General features: G+C 42.7%; 1 protein-coding gene across 4 annotated transcripts in view; it reads left to right on the forward strand.

Annotated features, from left to right (window-relative positions):
• The window catches only part of BMPER (BMP binding endothelial regulator), a 248380-nt gene that overhangs the window by 56891 nt on the left and 177308 nt on the right, over positions 1-14181 (forward strand). For all 4 annotated transcript variants that reach the window (XM_053898436.1, XM_053898433.1, XM_053898435.1 and 1 more), the window contains 3 exons: positions 530-612; positions 4738-4828; positions 9001-9083. In XM_053898436.1, coding sequence (XP_053754411.1) covers positions 530-612; positions 4738-4828; positions 9001-9083 — 257 coding nt within the window. The remainder of the gene's footprint in view (positions 1-529; positions 613-4737; positions 4829-9000; positions 9084-14181) is intronic.

Below are 14181 nucleotides of genomic sequence, written 5' to 3' on the forward strand. Positions count from 1 at the left end.
TAAACTGGGAGGCAAGAGATGGGAGGTTTTCATCTGGTGAAGACAGTAGCTTGCCAAGAGTCTTAGATACATATAAAATTTCATAATCATTTCCTGTATTTTAATATCCTTTTATTTCCTACCATGTTTTAACCTTCCCTCTTGACCTTCAGCAATTTTGTGTTCATTTAAGCCTTATGAAAAATCCCCTTTCACAGTGGTGATTTTAGCCCTGGTGCTCCTCCTACGTCAGTGAGCATAAAGTCATGAGGTCATGCATTTTGGCCAAGAGAGTACATCAATCCATGCTTTTCCATTTGAAAACATAGTCTTGGGGGTTAATCTGCTTAGTAGTCAAAGAATTAATGTAAGTGAAAACCAAGTGTATATTTAGAAGGCTTAGTTGTGTTTTGGAGAAAATAGCCAAGGAACACGATGGTTCCTGCTATTGCTAGTCCTGGCTTAGAAGACATAACTTCTTTTGCTCCAAAGAAAAAGGAAACACATATTCACTCTTGGTCTTTTTCCTGCTTCTGTGTTTCACGTTTAGGTTGCACCTATGAAGGAAGTACCTATAACAGCTCCTTCAGATGGCAGAGTCCTGCACAACCCTGTGTTCTACGTCAGTGCCAGGTAAAGTCTATTTTATTTTCCACTGAAAAGGAATCAGTAAAGTCTTCCGCAGAAGCACCTTTTAGACAGCACAGAAGGAAACCAAAAAAAAAAAAAAAAAAAAGTGAAACAGAAATGAGAAACAAATAAAAAAACAACTGTATCCTTATACATATTTATTGTGATGCTCACCATAACAAGACAGGCACAGAGTAGATATTATATCGCACTTGCTTCCAGAAACATGCAGTGGAATTGTTCACCATTGTTAAATTGTGCCTGGAAAATCTCCGGAAAGATGTATATGTCCTTGGGGAAAATTCATGTCTTCCTGTGAGTCAACTTTGTGCAAAACATGAATTCCTGTTAGCAGAAAGAGGTATTGTTAGAGGATATATGTTTTCCTTCTCTGATTTAGAAACATTTTGAATGGGAGCCAATCTGTAAGCTTATTAAATCAAAGCAATTAGTACACTCTAACCTCAATGATTTCAACATGACAAATTTGAGAAACACCAGTTCAATTCCTAAGGAGCCCACTGTGGCTGGTGCTGGCTGCTCTCTGCCAAGGGCGCTGATTCTACATGACTCTAGTTGTTATAGGGCTTCAACACAGCAAGAGAAACGAAAGGAGAAATGAAGAATCTAAACATTCAAACTCCTTTTCTTATCTCTAAGGAAATAATTTAGAAAAATGCTCATCTAATTTCGGCATTATTTAAAAATTCTCTATAGAGAAGATGTTGTTAAATCATTTTACCCCTAGTCCCCTTTTACTGTCCCAGGATACGCTCTTGCGTTGAAAGGGGAAAGAAAGGTTAGTGTAATAATGCCTATTACTCTTGGATCTTATCTCAAGTATATTGACATTTAGTTTATTGAAATCCGACTTTTATGTAGCCATGCTGCTATATACCCAGAGTGGGCACACTCTCTCCTAAGGTCATCAGTTATTTATTTGGCTAAATATTCATATCATTTGTGTAGTAAATCTAAATTGTTTGTGAAAATGAGCAGGAGACAGAACAGATACCAATAACAGATTAATGGAATCAATAAATATTTGTTGAATTTTTGCTCTGAGAGCTGTAAATTCATGCTTCATGGAACGAAGAGATGAGAGCAGTGAGTTGTAATAATATCTAAAGTCCACAGTCATTCTAAAATTTGCACCACCCACCCCACCCTGCTTCTTGACCAATGAAATTTCCCCTCCTTCAGAGGGGCACTTGGAAAGTCCTGCTTGCATGGAATTGAAACAAGACAACCCTCTGTTTTTTGGAGTATAGTATAACATTTTTATGCAACAGCCAGAGGTCTTGAATATCCCCAAATTGCATGGAACAGTGGTGACGTTTGCTACTTTCGGATGAAGACTTTGTTTGAATTAAATGAAAACTATTCTGTGGGAGGAAATAGTTTGTAGACCGAGTAGCACATGAAGCCATTTTCAGTTGTGGACACTGAGACTCCTAGTGCCTATCGTCTTTGGTCACCGGCTACTCATCAGGCCCACAGAGAATGATGCAGGAATATCCCATTATTATTGGAAGAGATCTCAAGGACTAACAGCCCTGGGAGTCAGGAAGGGCTGAACTGCAGAATAGAGCCCAGAGGGGATGTTATCTACCAAAGATGAACTTTTGCCTTTTCATTTTCCTTCTTTAAAAAAAAATTTTTTTAATGTTTATTTATTTTTTAGAGAGACAGAAAGAGAGAGAGAGAGAGAAAGAGTGAGGGGGGGGGTGGGTAGAGAGAGGAAATGCAGAATCTGAAGCAGGCTCCAGGCTCCCAGCTGTCAGCACAGAGCCCGACGTGGGGCTCAAACCCACGAACTGAGAGATCACGACCTGAGCCTAAGTGAGACGCTTAACCAACTGAGCCACCCAGGCGCCCCATTCGTTCTCCTCCTTTTGAAAAACTTTGCCCGAGTCCTACTTGCCAGTTTTAAAATATCATTTCATTCAATAGTCCTAAAAGCAACCCTCTAAGGTAGTTGTAAAAGCTCAGCTGGCACCTTCCCACTCCTGCTTATTTTCTTCCTCTGTTAGGGAATGAAACCTCACCTGTGGGTGCGGGAAAGAGCCACTTACTGGTACCTCAGGGGAGGCTTCACTTAAGACACTTCTCTGCACAATGAGACAATTGCGAACTCTTAAGCTCTTCCCTTCCCAGGGCATGAAATCAGTAACAGAGGAGAGAGTGCAGTGTAGTGAGTGAAAAAAAAAATACAGGCTCTGCCACTCACATAACGTGTTTCTTTCTCTAACCTCTCAGTCTTGTCTCCTGTGAAGTGAGGATGGTACATCTCATAGAGTAACGTGAGCAGTAAGTCAGTGGTTAAAGACACTTATGGTAGACGTATGGACTGGGCACAATAGGTGTACCAGGCAGGTAACAGGTAGTCTGACTACCTGGTTTATTTCCATTTGAGCTGAATTCTAGCTTCTTTCTTCTATCCTCCTACCAAAAGAGTTCCGATGGTGAAAACTTTACCTTTATTTTCCACTTTTACTTTCTTACTAAAGAGAAAAATCTGAAGATCACAGACAGGAAATTCACGCTGGGAACAAATCTGAATCGTCCATCTGGATTGCAGATACTGAAGGGAAATTGATCTTGGGCCATAGCTTTTTGTATTGCTTCAGTTATATAACTGAAGCACAGATCCTTTTTTGATGTGGTATACTGTGATATTTTGACTGTTGTTCTTTTCTTTTCCAAATGTGATATAGACCACAATAAATTCCTCTGGTAGTGGAATCTTCAGGCCTGACAGATACGAAGATATTTAGGATATAACTTTCCTTGTTGGATTGAGATAATATGGTAGCAGACAGGATGAAGAAAAATATCCAGTTGTCAAATTGTTAATTTTTTTTCTTAGCATGTGCCACCCCTCCCTGCAAAACAAAATCAAACACACACACACACACAAAATCCACTTATAAAATGGACAGAGAATATGGAGAAGATTCTTCAAAGGCTAACTCTGAAAATTAATGTAAAAAATGTTTCAATTGACATTAAAATACTAGAATCCCAAGATCCATTTGCAAGTGAGTCATTTGATTTCATCATTAAGATCTAAAGGCTCTATTTTTCCATATATAGTTTGAACTTTAAAGTAGTTGTATCTTGGGGCGCCTGGATGGCTCAGTCAGTTAAGTGTGCGACTTCAACTCAGGTCATGATTTGTGGTTCATGAGTTTGAGCCCCGTGTTGGGCTCTGTGCTGACGGCTCAGAGCCTGGAGCCTGCTTCGGATTCTGTGTCTCCCTTTCTCTCTGCCCCTTCCCCACTCTCTCTCTCTCTCACACACACACAAAAATAAATAAACATTAAAAAATTATTTTAAAAAAGTAGTTTTATCTAATCTCATCATTTGATTTTTGAGAGCCAGGCTTTCTATGTGAGGCTGAGTGAAACTCCTAAGATGGCCTTGTTATTTCTAGAAGTGTGGTAAAGAATTAGGTCTCCAGGGGCACCTGGGTGGCTCAGTCGGTTAAGCGGCCGACTTCGGCTCAGGTCAGGATCTCACAGTCTGTGGGTTCGAGCCCTGCATCAGGCTCTGTGCTGACAGCTCAGAGCCTGGAGCCTGCTTCCGATTCTGTGTCTCCCTCTCTCTGACCCTCCCCCGTTCATGCTCTGTCTCTCTCTGTCTCAAAAATAAATAAATGTTAAAAAAAATTAAAAAAAAAAAAGAATTAGGTCTCCAGATGCCAGGCTGGGGTATTATGCTCATACTCTGTGCCTCATAATTAATGGCTTAAAGTAGAATAACAATTATAGAAAATAGAGTAAGTGTTGACAACTTAAAACAATTGTGGATGAACGCTAGACTCTGTCAACTACCGACTGGCAGTAGGACGGTCTTAAATACTAGATTTAAAAGAAAGAAATTTGAGCCAAAGAGAAAGACTGAGGGCAGGGTCAAGACAGGATTTGTGCCCTGAGTTCGAAACCATCAGGGGTGTGAGCCGGGAGATGTGACCTCATTTGTGCAATGTCCTCTGGGCTTGTCACCCACCTTCCTTTGCACTCTTGTGTTTGGACTCTTCCCCTATTCCCTGGGTTACTTGCCCAAAGTGAATCGCTCCTCAATGGGAATTCTGGGCTGACATGTTTGTGGCGTTCTGTTTTTCAGGAAGGTGTTGTCACAGAGTCTGAGGTGCGATGTGTTGTTCATTGTAAAAACCCTTCCAAGCATCTGGGAACGTGCTGCCCCACATGTCCAGGTAACATTCTCAGGAAGGGAAGGCTGCTAGACTCCCTGAGCACATCACTGTGAAATCTCCGTGAGCTCTCTCAAGAGTGCAGGATTCTCCCCCTCCTGACTGGAACTTTCCTCACTTTGTGGCTGTGTACATAACGGGTTTAGAGAGCAAACTCCTTTTGCACAGAAATGTCCGGTTGGACTCTCTGGTGTGCCCAGCGTGAATGCAATGTGCTGTAGGTCTTGGCACGTGGGTGCTCCAGGCTCCAGAGGCCTGCTTTCCACTCCACAGGGCCACAGGTAACGCTTACTTTGGAAGGAAAAGCTGTGGCTTTCTCTTGTTTCCAGAAATGTCTTTTTACTGCTTCATATTGCAGTATCTTGGCTAGAGCTTGCCTTGGTGATGAGGTGACCAGATGTTTTCTGAAAACTGAGAGCTGGGTCCCTAAGTGAATTTAGCTTAGGGTTTTGCCGGTCTCAATTTTCGGTGTGGTGCAATGAGTTGAATCCACTGTCTTTTTAGAGGGCCCCACTGCCTAGCTGACAGCAAAGGATCTTTCCCTTCCAGTGGCTAGAGTGTTTCCTTTTACTTTTCTGAACAGGATTACAAAGGCCTCCTGCATCTTTTCTTGCCCTTAGGTACAAGCCCAGGGATTTTGAGGTGAGAGATTTTTTTCTGATCCTTTAAGCCCCTGGCCCATGCTCTCAGACAGATGTTCTGAGTTTTGGTTTTACTCTCAGTGCTTTTCCTCACTGGAGGCGATACTCACAACCAGTACCCAGTTTCCAAGGGGCTTTCTGTTCTGCAAACCTTCCTGGGGAATGGCTCAGTACTATGCTGAGATGCTCTGCAAACATGAGCCCTGCTCCCTCTGCAGGCAGCTGCTTCCCCTCCCCCACCCAAATACAGTCTGAGATCAGCCTGGACCTGAGTCCCTATCAGAGAATCCAGTTTTTTCTCATCTTTGAATGACAGTAAAGACAGCTGCTCTCCACTACCTCTAACCTTCCTGAGTTCCCTGGACAGTCTTTTTTTGAGCCAGATTTCCTTTTCACATTGGGATTTCTGTGGAGCTTGTATTCTTGGATGAGCTTACAAGAAGGCCAAAAATTGGTGGAAAGTAAAAGATTTCTTTCCATAATCCAATCATTTTGTATCTATCAAACAGTTAGCTTGTGTTCCTTTTGCCTCTGAATGCATTAGATGCTTTGTATTATGTAACCATACCCTTAAATGCCTAAAGGGGCCTTATTAAGTTAGATCAGTAGTTCTCTAGACTGCACATTAACATCACCTTGGAAGCTTTAAAAAATAAATCTTGATGCCCTGGCTGCATTTCAGACCAGTTCCATCAGCATCTCTGAGGGCGGAATCCAGGCCTCCCAGATAATTCCTATACACCGGCAAGCTTAAGACTGATAACAGAGCAAATTTTATATGCCATGTAGATTTAAAATTTATTGTAGCTCTTAAATATGAATTCAGTTGTGTTGAAGAGACTGCTGCTTTATTGGTACAGAATCAACTCAGTGTATGTAACATTCCTCCTCAGTTACGAGATCGTCATGTTTTTAGGCTGCCTTTGAAAATGTGGGTATACAAAGAGCTGAGTGAGTTTATTCCAGCAGTTGAAGTTATCATATTTGAGCAACTGCTTCTTTCGCTTGGCTTTTGGTTGAGTTCCCTAGAAGGAAAGCCTGAACTCTGTGCCTCCACATACTGCAGTGCTAAGCCCTCCTGACCGTCCAGGGAGGGATGAGTTATGTCCGCAGTTCGCACAAGAAGAAATTAGATCTAGTGAGAATAAGGACCTCTCCAAGGCCTGTGAGTTAGAGTTGGGGCCTGGTCCCTTTTCTTTCTTGGCCACTATACTACACTGCCTACTACTCCCCTCCGCCCCAAACGCACACCGTAATAATTGTTCTGCTTGGTTCCAGATGCCCTGGGAGACAAATCTTTAAAAGCTAGCTTGCCAGGGCCACACGCTGGCCCCCTGACACCTCGGCAGGCTGTGTGCCTTTGGTGATGGGGTCAAGAATCAACTCTGTTCTCTGTCTTTAATTTCAAAGGCCAACCTGTGGGATGTAAATCAGAAGACTCAGAAGAGGCCACATACAGACTGTATTATCATTTGTCTTGGGAGGGAGGACTCAGCCAAGTCTAGGTAGGGACAGTCAAGGAAAGCCATGGGGTATTCTCCTTGGTAATTCAGAAGGACTGACATCTGTCATTGATCACAGAATGGTATTCTGCATAATGACAAACACGTACAGTCTGCGGTCGGCTTCTTCCTGAAACAGATTTCAGGACATTCTTGTTGTCGGTTCTTTCCTTTTGTCTGACTCTTTACTCAGTGATGGTGGGTTGTGATGGGAACAGTTTACATAGAATTTTCATTTAAAATTCCTTTATTTAAGTTGTCAAATGTAGATTGTTATGGTTGATCTGTCTGGCAATCTGTGACAAAACCAGTGTGCAAACACATGAAAGAATTGAAGACCCTTTGTTGGAAGCGTGCTTTGAAAGGAGACAACTGGGCACCTGCCATCATTAACAATGCTGAGATACAGCCTCTGGGAGGGACCCAAGTTTACTGAGTCTTTCTGCATCAGCAGGAACAGCAAAGAGGTGGTTGTGTGCTAGCTCTGGGTGTGGGTATCAAATAGACTTTAAAACCACAGTTTCCCTCAGTGATTTAGCTTCAGACTCAGTAGCATTTGTTTTCATGTCTTTCAGTTGAACAAAGGGCTCCATATCTAGATTTAAAATGAATAGGTCCTGTAGCCAGATTAGGTGGTTATGGGTAATACTTGTTTCCTTTTATCAAGAACCAACTGCTTCAAGAGTTTGGTGAGTTCTGTCGATGACTTCAGGTGGCAGGCCTTTAAATACTCTCAGGGCCATGAGTCAGTCTCTCACAAGAGCCCCCTTTGCTGATTATTGGCACTACTGTGTTCATTCCGACACTGTCTACCATGTGGAAAGTGACCTCAGCTATTCTGGCAAAGCATCTTGTGAAGACAGTCCTGAGGAAAGTGTCAGCCATAAGCTGACAGTCTTCTCATGGCCTGTTTGGCACAGGGGTTACTGGTCAGCCTGTGTTTCAAGTCGTTTGTGGGATTTCTTAAGAATACGGCAGTGTCCTGGGTACCTGGGTGGCTCAGTCAGTTAAGCATCTGACTTCAGCTCAAGTCATGATGATCCCATGGTTCATGGGTTCAAGCCCCGCGTCTGGCTCTGTGCTGACAGTTCAGAGCCTGGAGCCTGCTTCGGGTTCTGTGTCTCCCTCTCTCTCTGTTCCTCCCCTGCTCTCTCTTTCTCTTTCAAAAATGAATAAACATTAAAAAAAAAAAAAAAAAAAGAATACAGCAGTGTCCTGAGGATCATTCTGAATTGGAGACACCTCCTGGGCTTTTCATCCTAGTTTTAGCCAAACTTAGTGGCTAAGCCTTTTTAATATCACATAGGGTAGGTCTGAAAAACTGTGTGGCATCTCCTGCCCTGCCTTTTCCCCTTCCTGCCCTGGTGCCCGAACCTGTGTGTGGTGCAACTGGTAGGTCAGAGCTGAGTTTGAATATCAGCGCTGCCACCTGCCTACTGGGGGAATTACTTCCTCTCTCTCAGCCATATTTCCCTCATCCATGGAGATAATTACAAGAGTCCCCACTTTGTAGACTCACTGTGAAGATGGAATGAGATCAGGGATACAAAGAGCCTAACAGAGGCTGGATATTCCCTGGATACTCACCAAGTGGTCATGTCATTTGTGTCATTTGCTGGGTGTGGCTCATTGTGGACTTCTCTCACTTGGCCTTCTCCTGTTTGCCTCTTCCAGCCCCTCTGGGGTTTAGTTCCCCTGGCTGTGGTCAGGGTGGTCATGGGGAGTTCCTTAGACTTGTAGGGCTCGCCACTATCCAGTGCTCCCCCTTGGGCTGACCTGGCTTCCATCATCTTATTCGCTTTCTAGCATCTTCAGGTTTCTGGACTCCTGTCACTCTTTTGTACTTTTTTTTTTTTTTTTTTTTAAACTATGAAGCGATCTTGTCCCCTGGTTAAAGAGGATACTCTGCCAGGTAGAGGTGGAGGTGGAGGTGGGAGCTAGATGAGGGAGATGGATGAGCAGTGGACAGAAGCATCGTGTCAAGCTGAGCAAAGGCTCATGCCCTAATTCTAAACTTTTCTTTGCTTTCTAGGTTGTGTGTTTGAGGGTGTGCAGTACCGAGAAGGGGAGGAATTTCAGCCAGAAGGAAACAAATGTACCAGGTGTTCCTGTGTTGTAAGTACTGCCCTGGATGTTCTAAGGGTGTCCCTTCTGGTTCATTGTGGGTGAGATCCACCAAGAACAGCCTTGAGTTTCTTTACAGTCTTTCCTCCTCTCCCTCCAGATGTGGACCCAAGGAAAAAGTCTGCTGCTCTAGGGCAGGTTTCTCAATCTTGGCACTCTTGCAATTCTGGGGTGGGTAATTCTTTGTGGTATGGACTGTCTTGTACATCGTAGGGTGTTTAGCATCATCCCTGGTTATGACGCATTAGGTGCCAATAGCACTTACACCCCTCAGTTATGATAACCAGAAATGTCTTCAGATGTTGTCACATTGTCTCCTGGAGAGGAAGATCACACCTGGTTGAGAATCACTGGTTTGAATGAAGACTGAGGGAGGGAGGCTGGTTTCCCTCCACTGCCTTCTTCTTTGGGAAGATTTGGGTTCTCTCTTCTTTGGGGCAGAGAAGCTTCTGGCTGAGGCAGCTGTAGAGTTATTCAATGTAGTCAGATGGGAAGCAGATGGGGATAAGTGCAGCTTGCTTCAGTGTATTCTGTGGGGTGAGAGAACCTAATCTGAGGCTTGGTCATTTTCACTGGCAGGGGGTGGGATGGATTGGAGGAAATGGCCACTAAACTGTGGATTCAGAGCAGAGTAGGGACAAAGCCATAGACTTGCCTTTCTAAGAATTTTTGACTTGAATTCATATACTGAGGATAGCTTCAGAGTGCTTAGGAATGAAAGAAGAAACTTGGCGTATGCTATAATTTTAAAGGGATCTTTTTAATAAATGTATTTTAAATTTGGAGTAAGATCATTGGTGGTGATGATGGTAATGGTGACGATGGGGAATCTAGTCTTATGCAGTGCTCCAGGTTATTTACAGTAGGGAGTTAGCACAACCATATATTTTTAAAACTTTTAATCTTTTATAATGAAGAACATATAGTATGCATATCAGAATATTAAAAAAAAACATACATAGAGAACTTCAGTATCCTAATTTCACCAAAGTAGAATCAAATGTGAACCATCATAAATCATAGTCTTAGCATTTGCCATTTCTCTGCATGTCTTTTCTAAAGTCTTTCCCTCTCCCTACATCAGACATGCACACACAACCTAGACAGTCCATATTAAGGTAAACATGACCAGGAGTGATGGTTTTTGTATGGGGGAAAAGAAGGAAAGAAAGGAAGGGAGGCAGAGAGAAGAGTATATAAAAAGTATGTAATATGAGGTATATAATACCCATAATACTATAATAATATACAAAAATACAAAAGTAATTTCCTGATAAACAGAAGTTTGCATATTCAGACTCAACTGCCATGTTTTTCTCCTCTTGCTAATTATGTTTAAATAGTTTTATGTTATTTTTATGTAAATAAGCCATTAACTGCTGCCCATGTCTTAATTTTATTTCTTCCATGTTGGTAAAGTTTTCTGATAATTTTTTTTTAAATTTAGTCTCATTCTTTTGGGTAAATTGAAGAAAAACAAGACACATTTCAGTAGGAAATTTTAAATCTGCATCTGTATGAATTGTCTTTTCCATAAAGGTGGGCCAAGGTTAGGCAGCTAAGCCTCCTTGGAGAGGAAGTTCAGCAGGTGGCAGGAGGATGGAAGGCTGCTGCGGTTTTACTGGTGACAATCACACAAAGTTATCCAATGTTGGGAACTGCGAATGAGTTTAGGAATTATATGTACAGGGGTCACAAACTCAAATGTGCTCAAGGCATTCAGATCTCTTGTGTTTGTAAACACAAGCATGCTGAACAAAACATACCTGAGAGCCAAGTTCAGGCGCCTGGAAGTCCTGCTTCCATTTTCAGTTGAAGAAATAAAAATCCAGAGATGTTACTTGCCAAAGCTTTCCTGCTAGTGAGTCTTCTCCAGACATATATTCTGTATCTTTTCTCTATTCCTGTATTTTAATTTCCTAATTTCCTAATCCTGTATTCTTTCTAGCTCTCTGTGTTGCCACCCTTAACACATGAGGGGCAGTGAATGGCTTTTTCTTATGTTCCTAATGTCAGTTTTTAAGCTAATAAGATAAGTAGAAGAGAGGAGGGAGCTCTTGCTTGGGGATTGGACATTTGTATGAAGGCTTGGATATGAGGAGGGCCCTGAGGGCAGTTTTTCTTTTTGTGGACACAAAAATTTGAGGTGTAAGCTTTGTCTTTTTGTAGCTTGTTATTAAAATAACCTCATTTTTAATATTCTTTCACTTTGCTGCCTTTTGATGTAGTACCCTAAAAGAAAAAAAAAAGATAATGTCTTGGCAGCAAATGGCCCTGTTCTTGAAAGTGATGACTACAGATGTTTGCTTTAGAAGTAACATTGCAAATGTACAGACTGGCCCAGGGGTATGTATGTGGTATCTGTGTGCATATATATTTGTATGTGTGTACGTCTATATCTACAAGTGTATATATCCACATAACTATACAAATCTATGTAAACATGCTTATAAATATAAATGCAAACACACACATTTACATGTCCAAGTTTGGATTCCCCCAGAAACAGGCCCTGAGATAAGGATTTACATGTAAGTCATTTCCTTAGAGAGGACACTGGCAGAGGAGTGTAGTGATGACTCTGGGGAGGGAGGGGAGGCACCCTGGCGAGGGGGTGTCACCAAGCAAGTATCCTTGTACCCAACCAAGCAAGTATCCTTGTACCCGACCAGAGTGCACTCCTGCCGGGCAAATTTTGGAAGCCAGTATGAGATTCATGCCTCAGAATTTCCTGCTGAGAGGTGAAGAACATGAGATATGTTTACAGCAACTCCCTTCTACTCCAGAGGGGTCTTGATTGGGTACCAATATGAGCCTGCCACTCCGGTGACAAAGTGGCCTCTAGCAATGAGAGGAAGAAGCGCAGGTGCTGGCCGTTGGGAGTCTGGCATGCACACTCATGTGGTAAGGGTGAGAGGATGGAGGTGGGGCAGCAACATAGTCAGCTACGGCATATTTGTATATGTATATGGCACATGTACACACATGAACTATGCATTAATATTTTCATGTCTCTGAATATGTATGTATATATGTGCATACACATGCATATACCCATATGTATATATGCATGCACATGTCTTTAGAACACTGGACCATCAGTGTTTTCCTTTGCTCATGCTGCTGGCCTGGTCTGGAACTCCTTTCTTTTCCTTCTTCACCTGGTGAGTGCTTGAGCTTTCAAAGTCGGTTATCACCACCCCACTGCAACTAACTCGGTGACCACTTCATTCCCCAGATGGTAGCAACCGCAGTTTTCTCATTTGTGTTCCTAAGGCTCACGGCTCTCACTGGCTAGCTCACCTGCCGTCTTTCCCTTCCTCCTTCTCTCACATGTGCGTGCATACACACACACACACACGCACCCACACACATGCACACACACACACACACACACACACACACACACACACACTTCCAGGTAGCAGGTTGTAGCTTCTGCATGTCTTTCTAACCTCGCCACTGAGCACTGTGAGTGTTCAGTGTCACTAGTATTCTTCTTTTCTATTGCTGTCTTATGACGTAGGACACTGAAACCCAGTAATCGCTTCTCTTCCAGTGACAATTCTGCCCTTCAGAGCTGACCCGCGCCTTCTTGCCTAGGAGAATCTATTGTAGGTAGATATCCCGTTCTCATTAGAGTTCTGCCTGCCTGGGAGCACCCCATACAGAGTCATGCACGTGTGAGGCATCCCCCGTGTGTACTCCGTCTCTGACGGATGACTTACCAACTCTCCGAGGTGCTCCTCGCTCTCAAGGAGATATCACATAAGCCAAGTGGTGCCATGTGGCTTACATTTTACATTCGGCCCTTTTTTGTTTCACTCTCCGAATTTGTGAAAATGGTCTACCCGTGTTTTTGTGATGTGGTGACAGGGGCAGACCACCAGAAAAGACATTTCATCTTATTGAGATGGATTCCTTAGATAATGAAACAGATGCCTTGCGCATGATTTTACATCCTCGATGTAGGGCAGGCATTCCAGTATATACGGCATTCCAGACAGTTGAGAGCATGCTAATGCGTGACGATATCTGGGGAGGATTTCACAACCTCTTGCTCTTACTCATTCCAGAAGCAGAGCATCTAACATTTTTAGGTGTGAATATCATCGTGACTCACAGAAAAATGCAGCGCTTTACTATCCCTTGTTAAACTGTATAACCCCCATGTACCCATTACATAAATAAGAGAGCCAAGAGAATTACTTCTCCAGAGCCCTAGTACTAATCAGGGGGGTGAAAACTGGAGTGCTTCTGGCTGTTCTATAGAGTTGTCTGAGTCATACTGGAGTGCGTTCCCTATGGCACGTGTTCAGTGTGAACAGGTCCTATGCTCCTTTTAAAATGGAAAGAGGAGGATTCTTTCCTAACACAGAAGCAAAGAATTGTTTATAAAGTATACCAAGCATTGGTTAAAGTATACCAAGCACAGAATTGTTTATAAAGTATACCGAGCATTGGTTAAAGCATGCATCTGTTTCTTTTTTGTTTAAGTTTGAATTTTTTACTACCTGCCTAACTGAACAGCATGCAGTTCCGTTTGCCTTTGTTTGGTCAAGTTTTCAGGGAACAGGATGGTGGCAGTTGGCACAGACATTTCTGTAAAACCCAATGTCTTCAGACTTGTAAGACTAAAGACCAAGGTGCCAATGAGAGATGTTTGTGTTCTTTTTTAGTAAACTATTTTAAGAACCCTATGGGCTCAGCGTTCTTGGAAATTCCTTACCGAAGGGAGTAAAGCCCACAGAGTTGTAGGATACTCTTAAAAGAGTGGCAAGTCCTCAGTCTGCAAAACGAGCCAAATTAACTGGCCAAGATCAATTACTTTTGCTGACAAAGGCGTATTAAGTTCAGAGGATTTTTACTAATAAACATGGGTTGTTAATGGGCTGTCTGTGATGAAGGAGCTGTACTTTATTGGCTCTTAGAAGCCATGAAGTCCATAAACACCTTTGCTCTCACTTACACTTTAGATATTGCAAAGTGCTGTCTCCCAGGGAAAGTGAAACTCCTAAGAAGGTTATTTGGAGAGAACAAAGAAAATGGAGATCTTCATGGTTCCCGTTCCTCTTAGACCAAATTCCTT

The sequence above is a fragment of the Panthera pardus genome, unplaced genomic scaffold, assembly GCF_024362965.1.
Source record: "Panthera pardus isolate Hobbes unplaced genomic scaffold, ASM2436296v1 HiC_scaffold_8, whole genome shotgun sequence".
Taxonomy (NCBI): domain Eukaryota; kingdom Metazoa; phylum Chordata; class Mammalia; order Carnivora; family Felidae; genus Panthera; species Panthera pardus.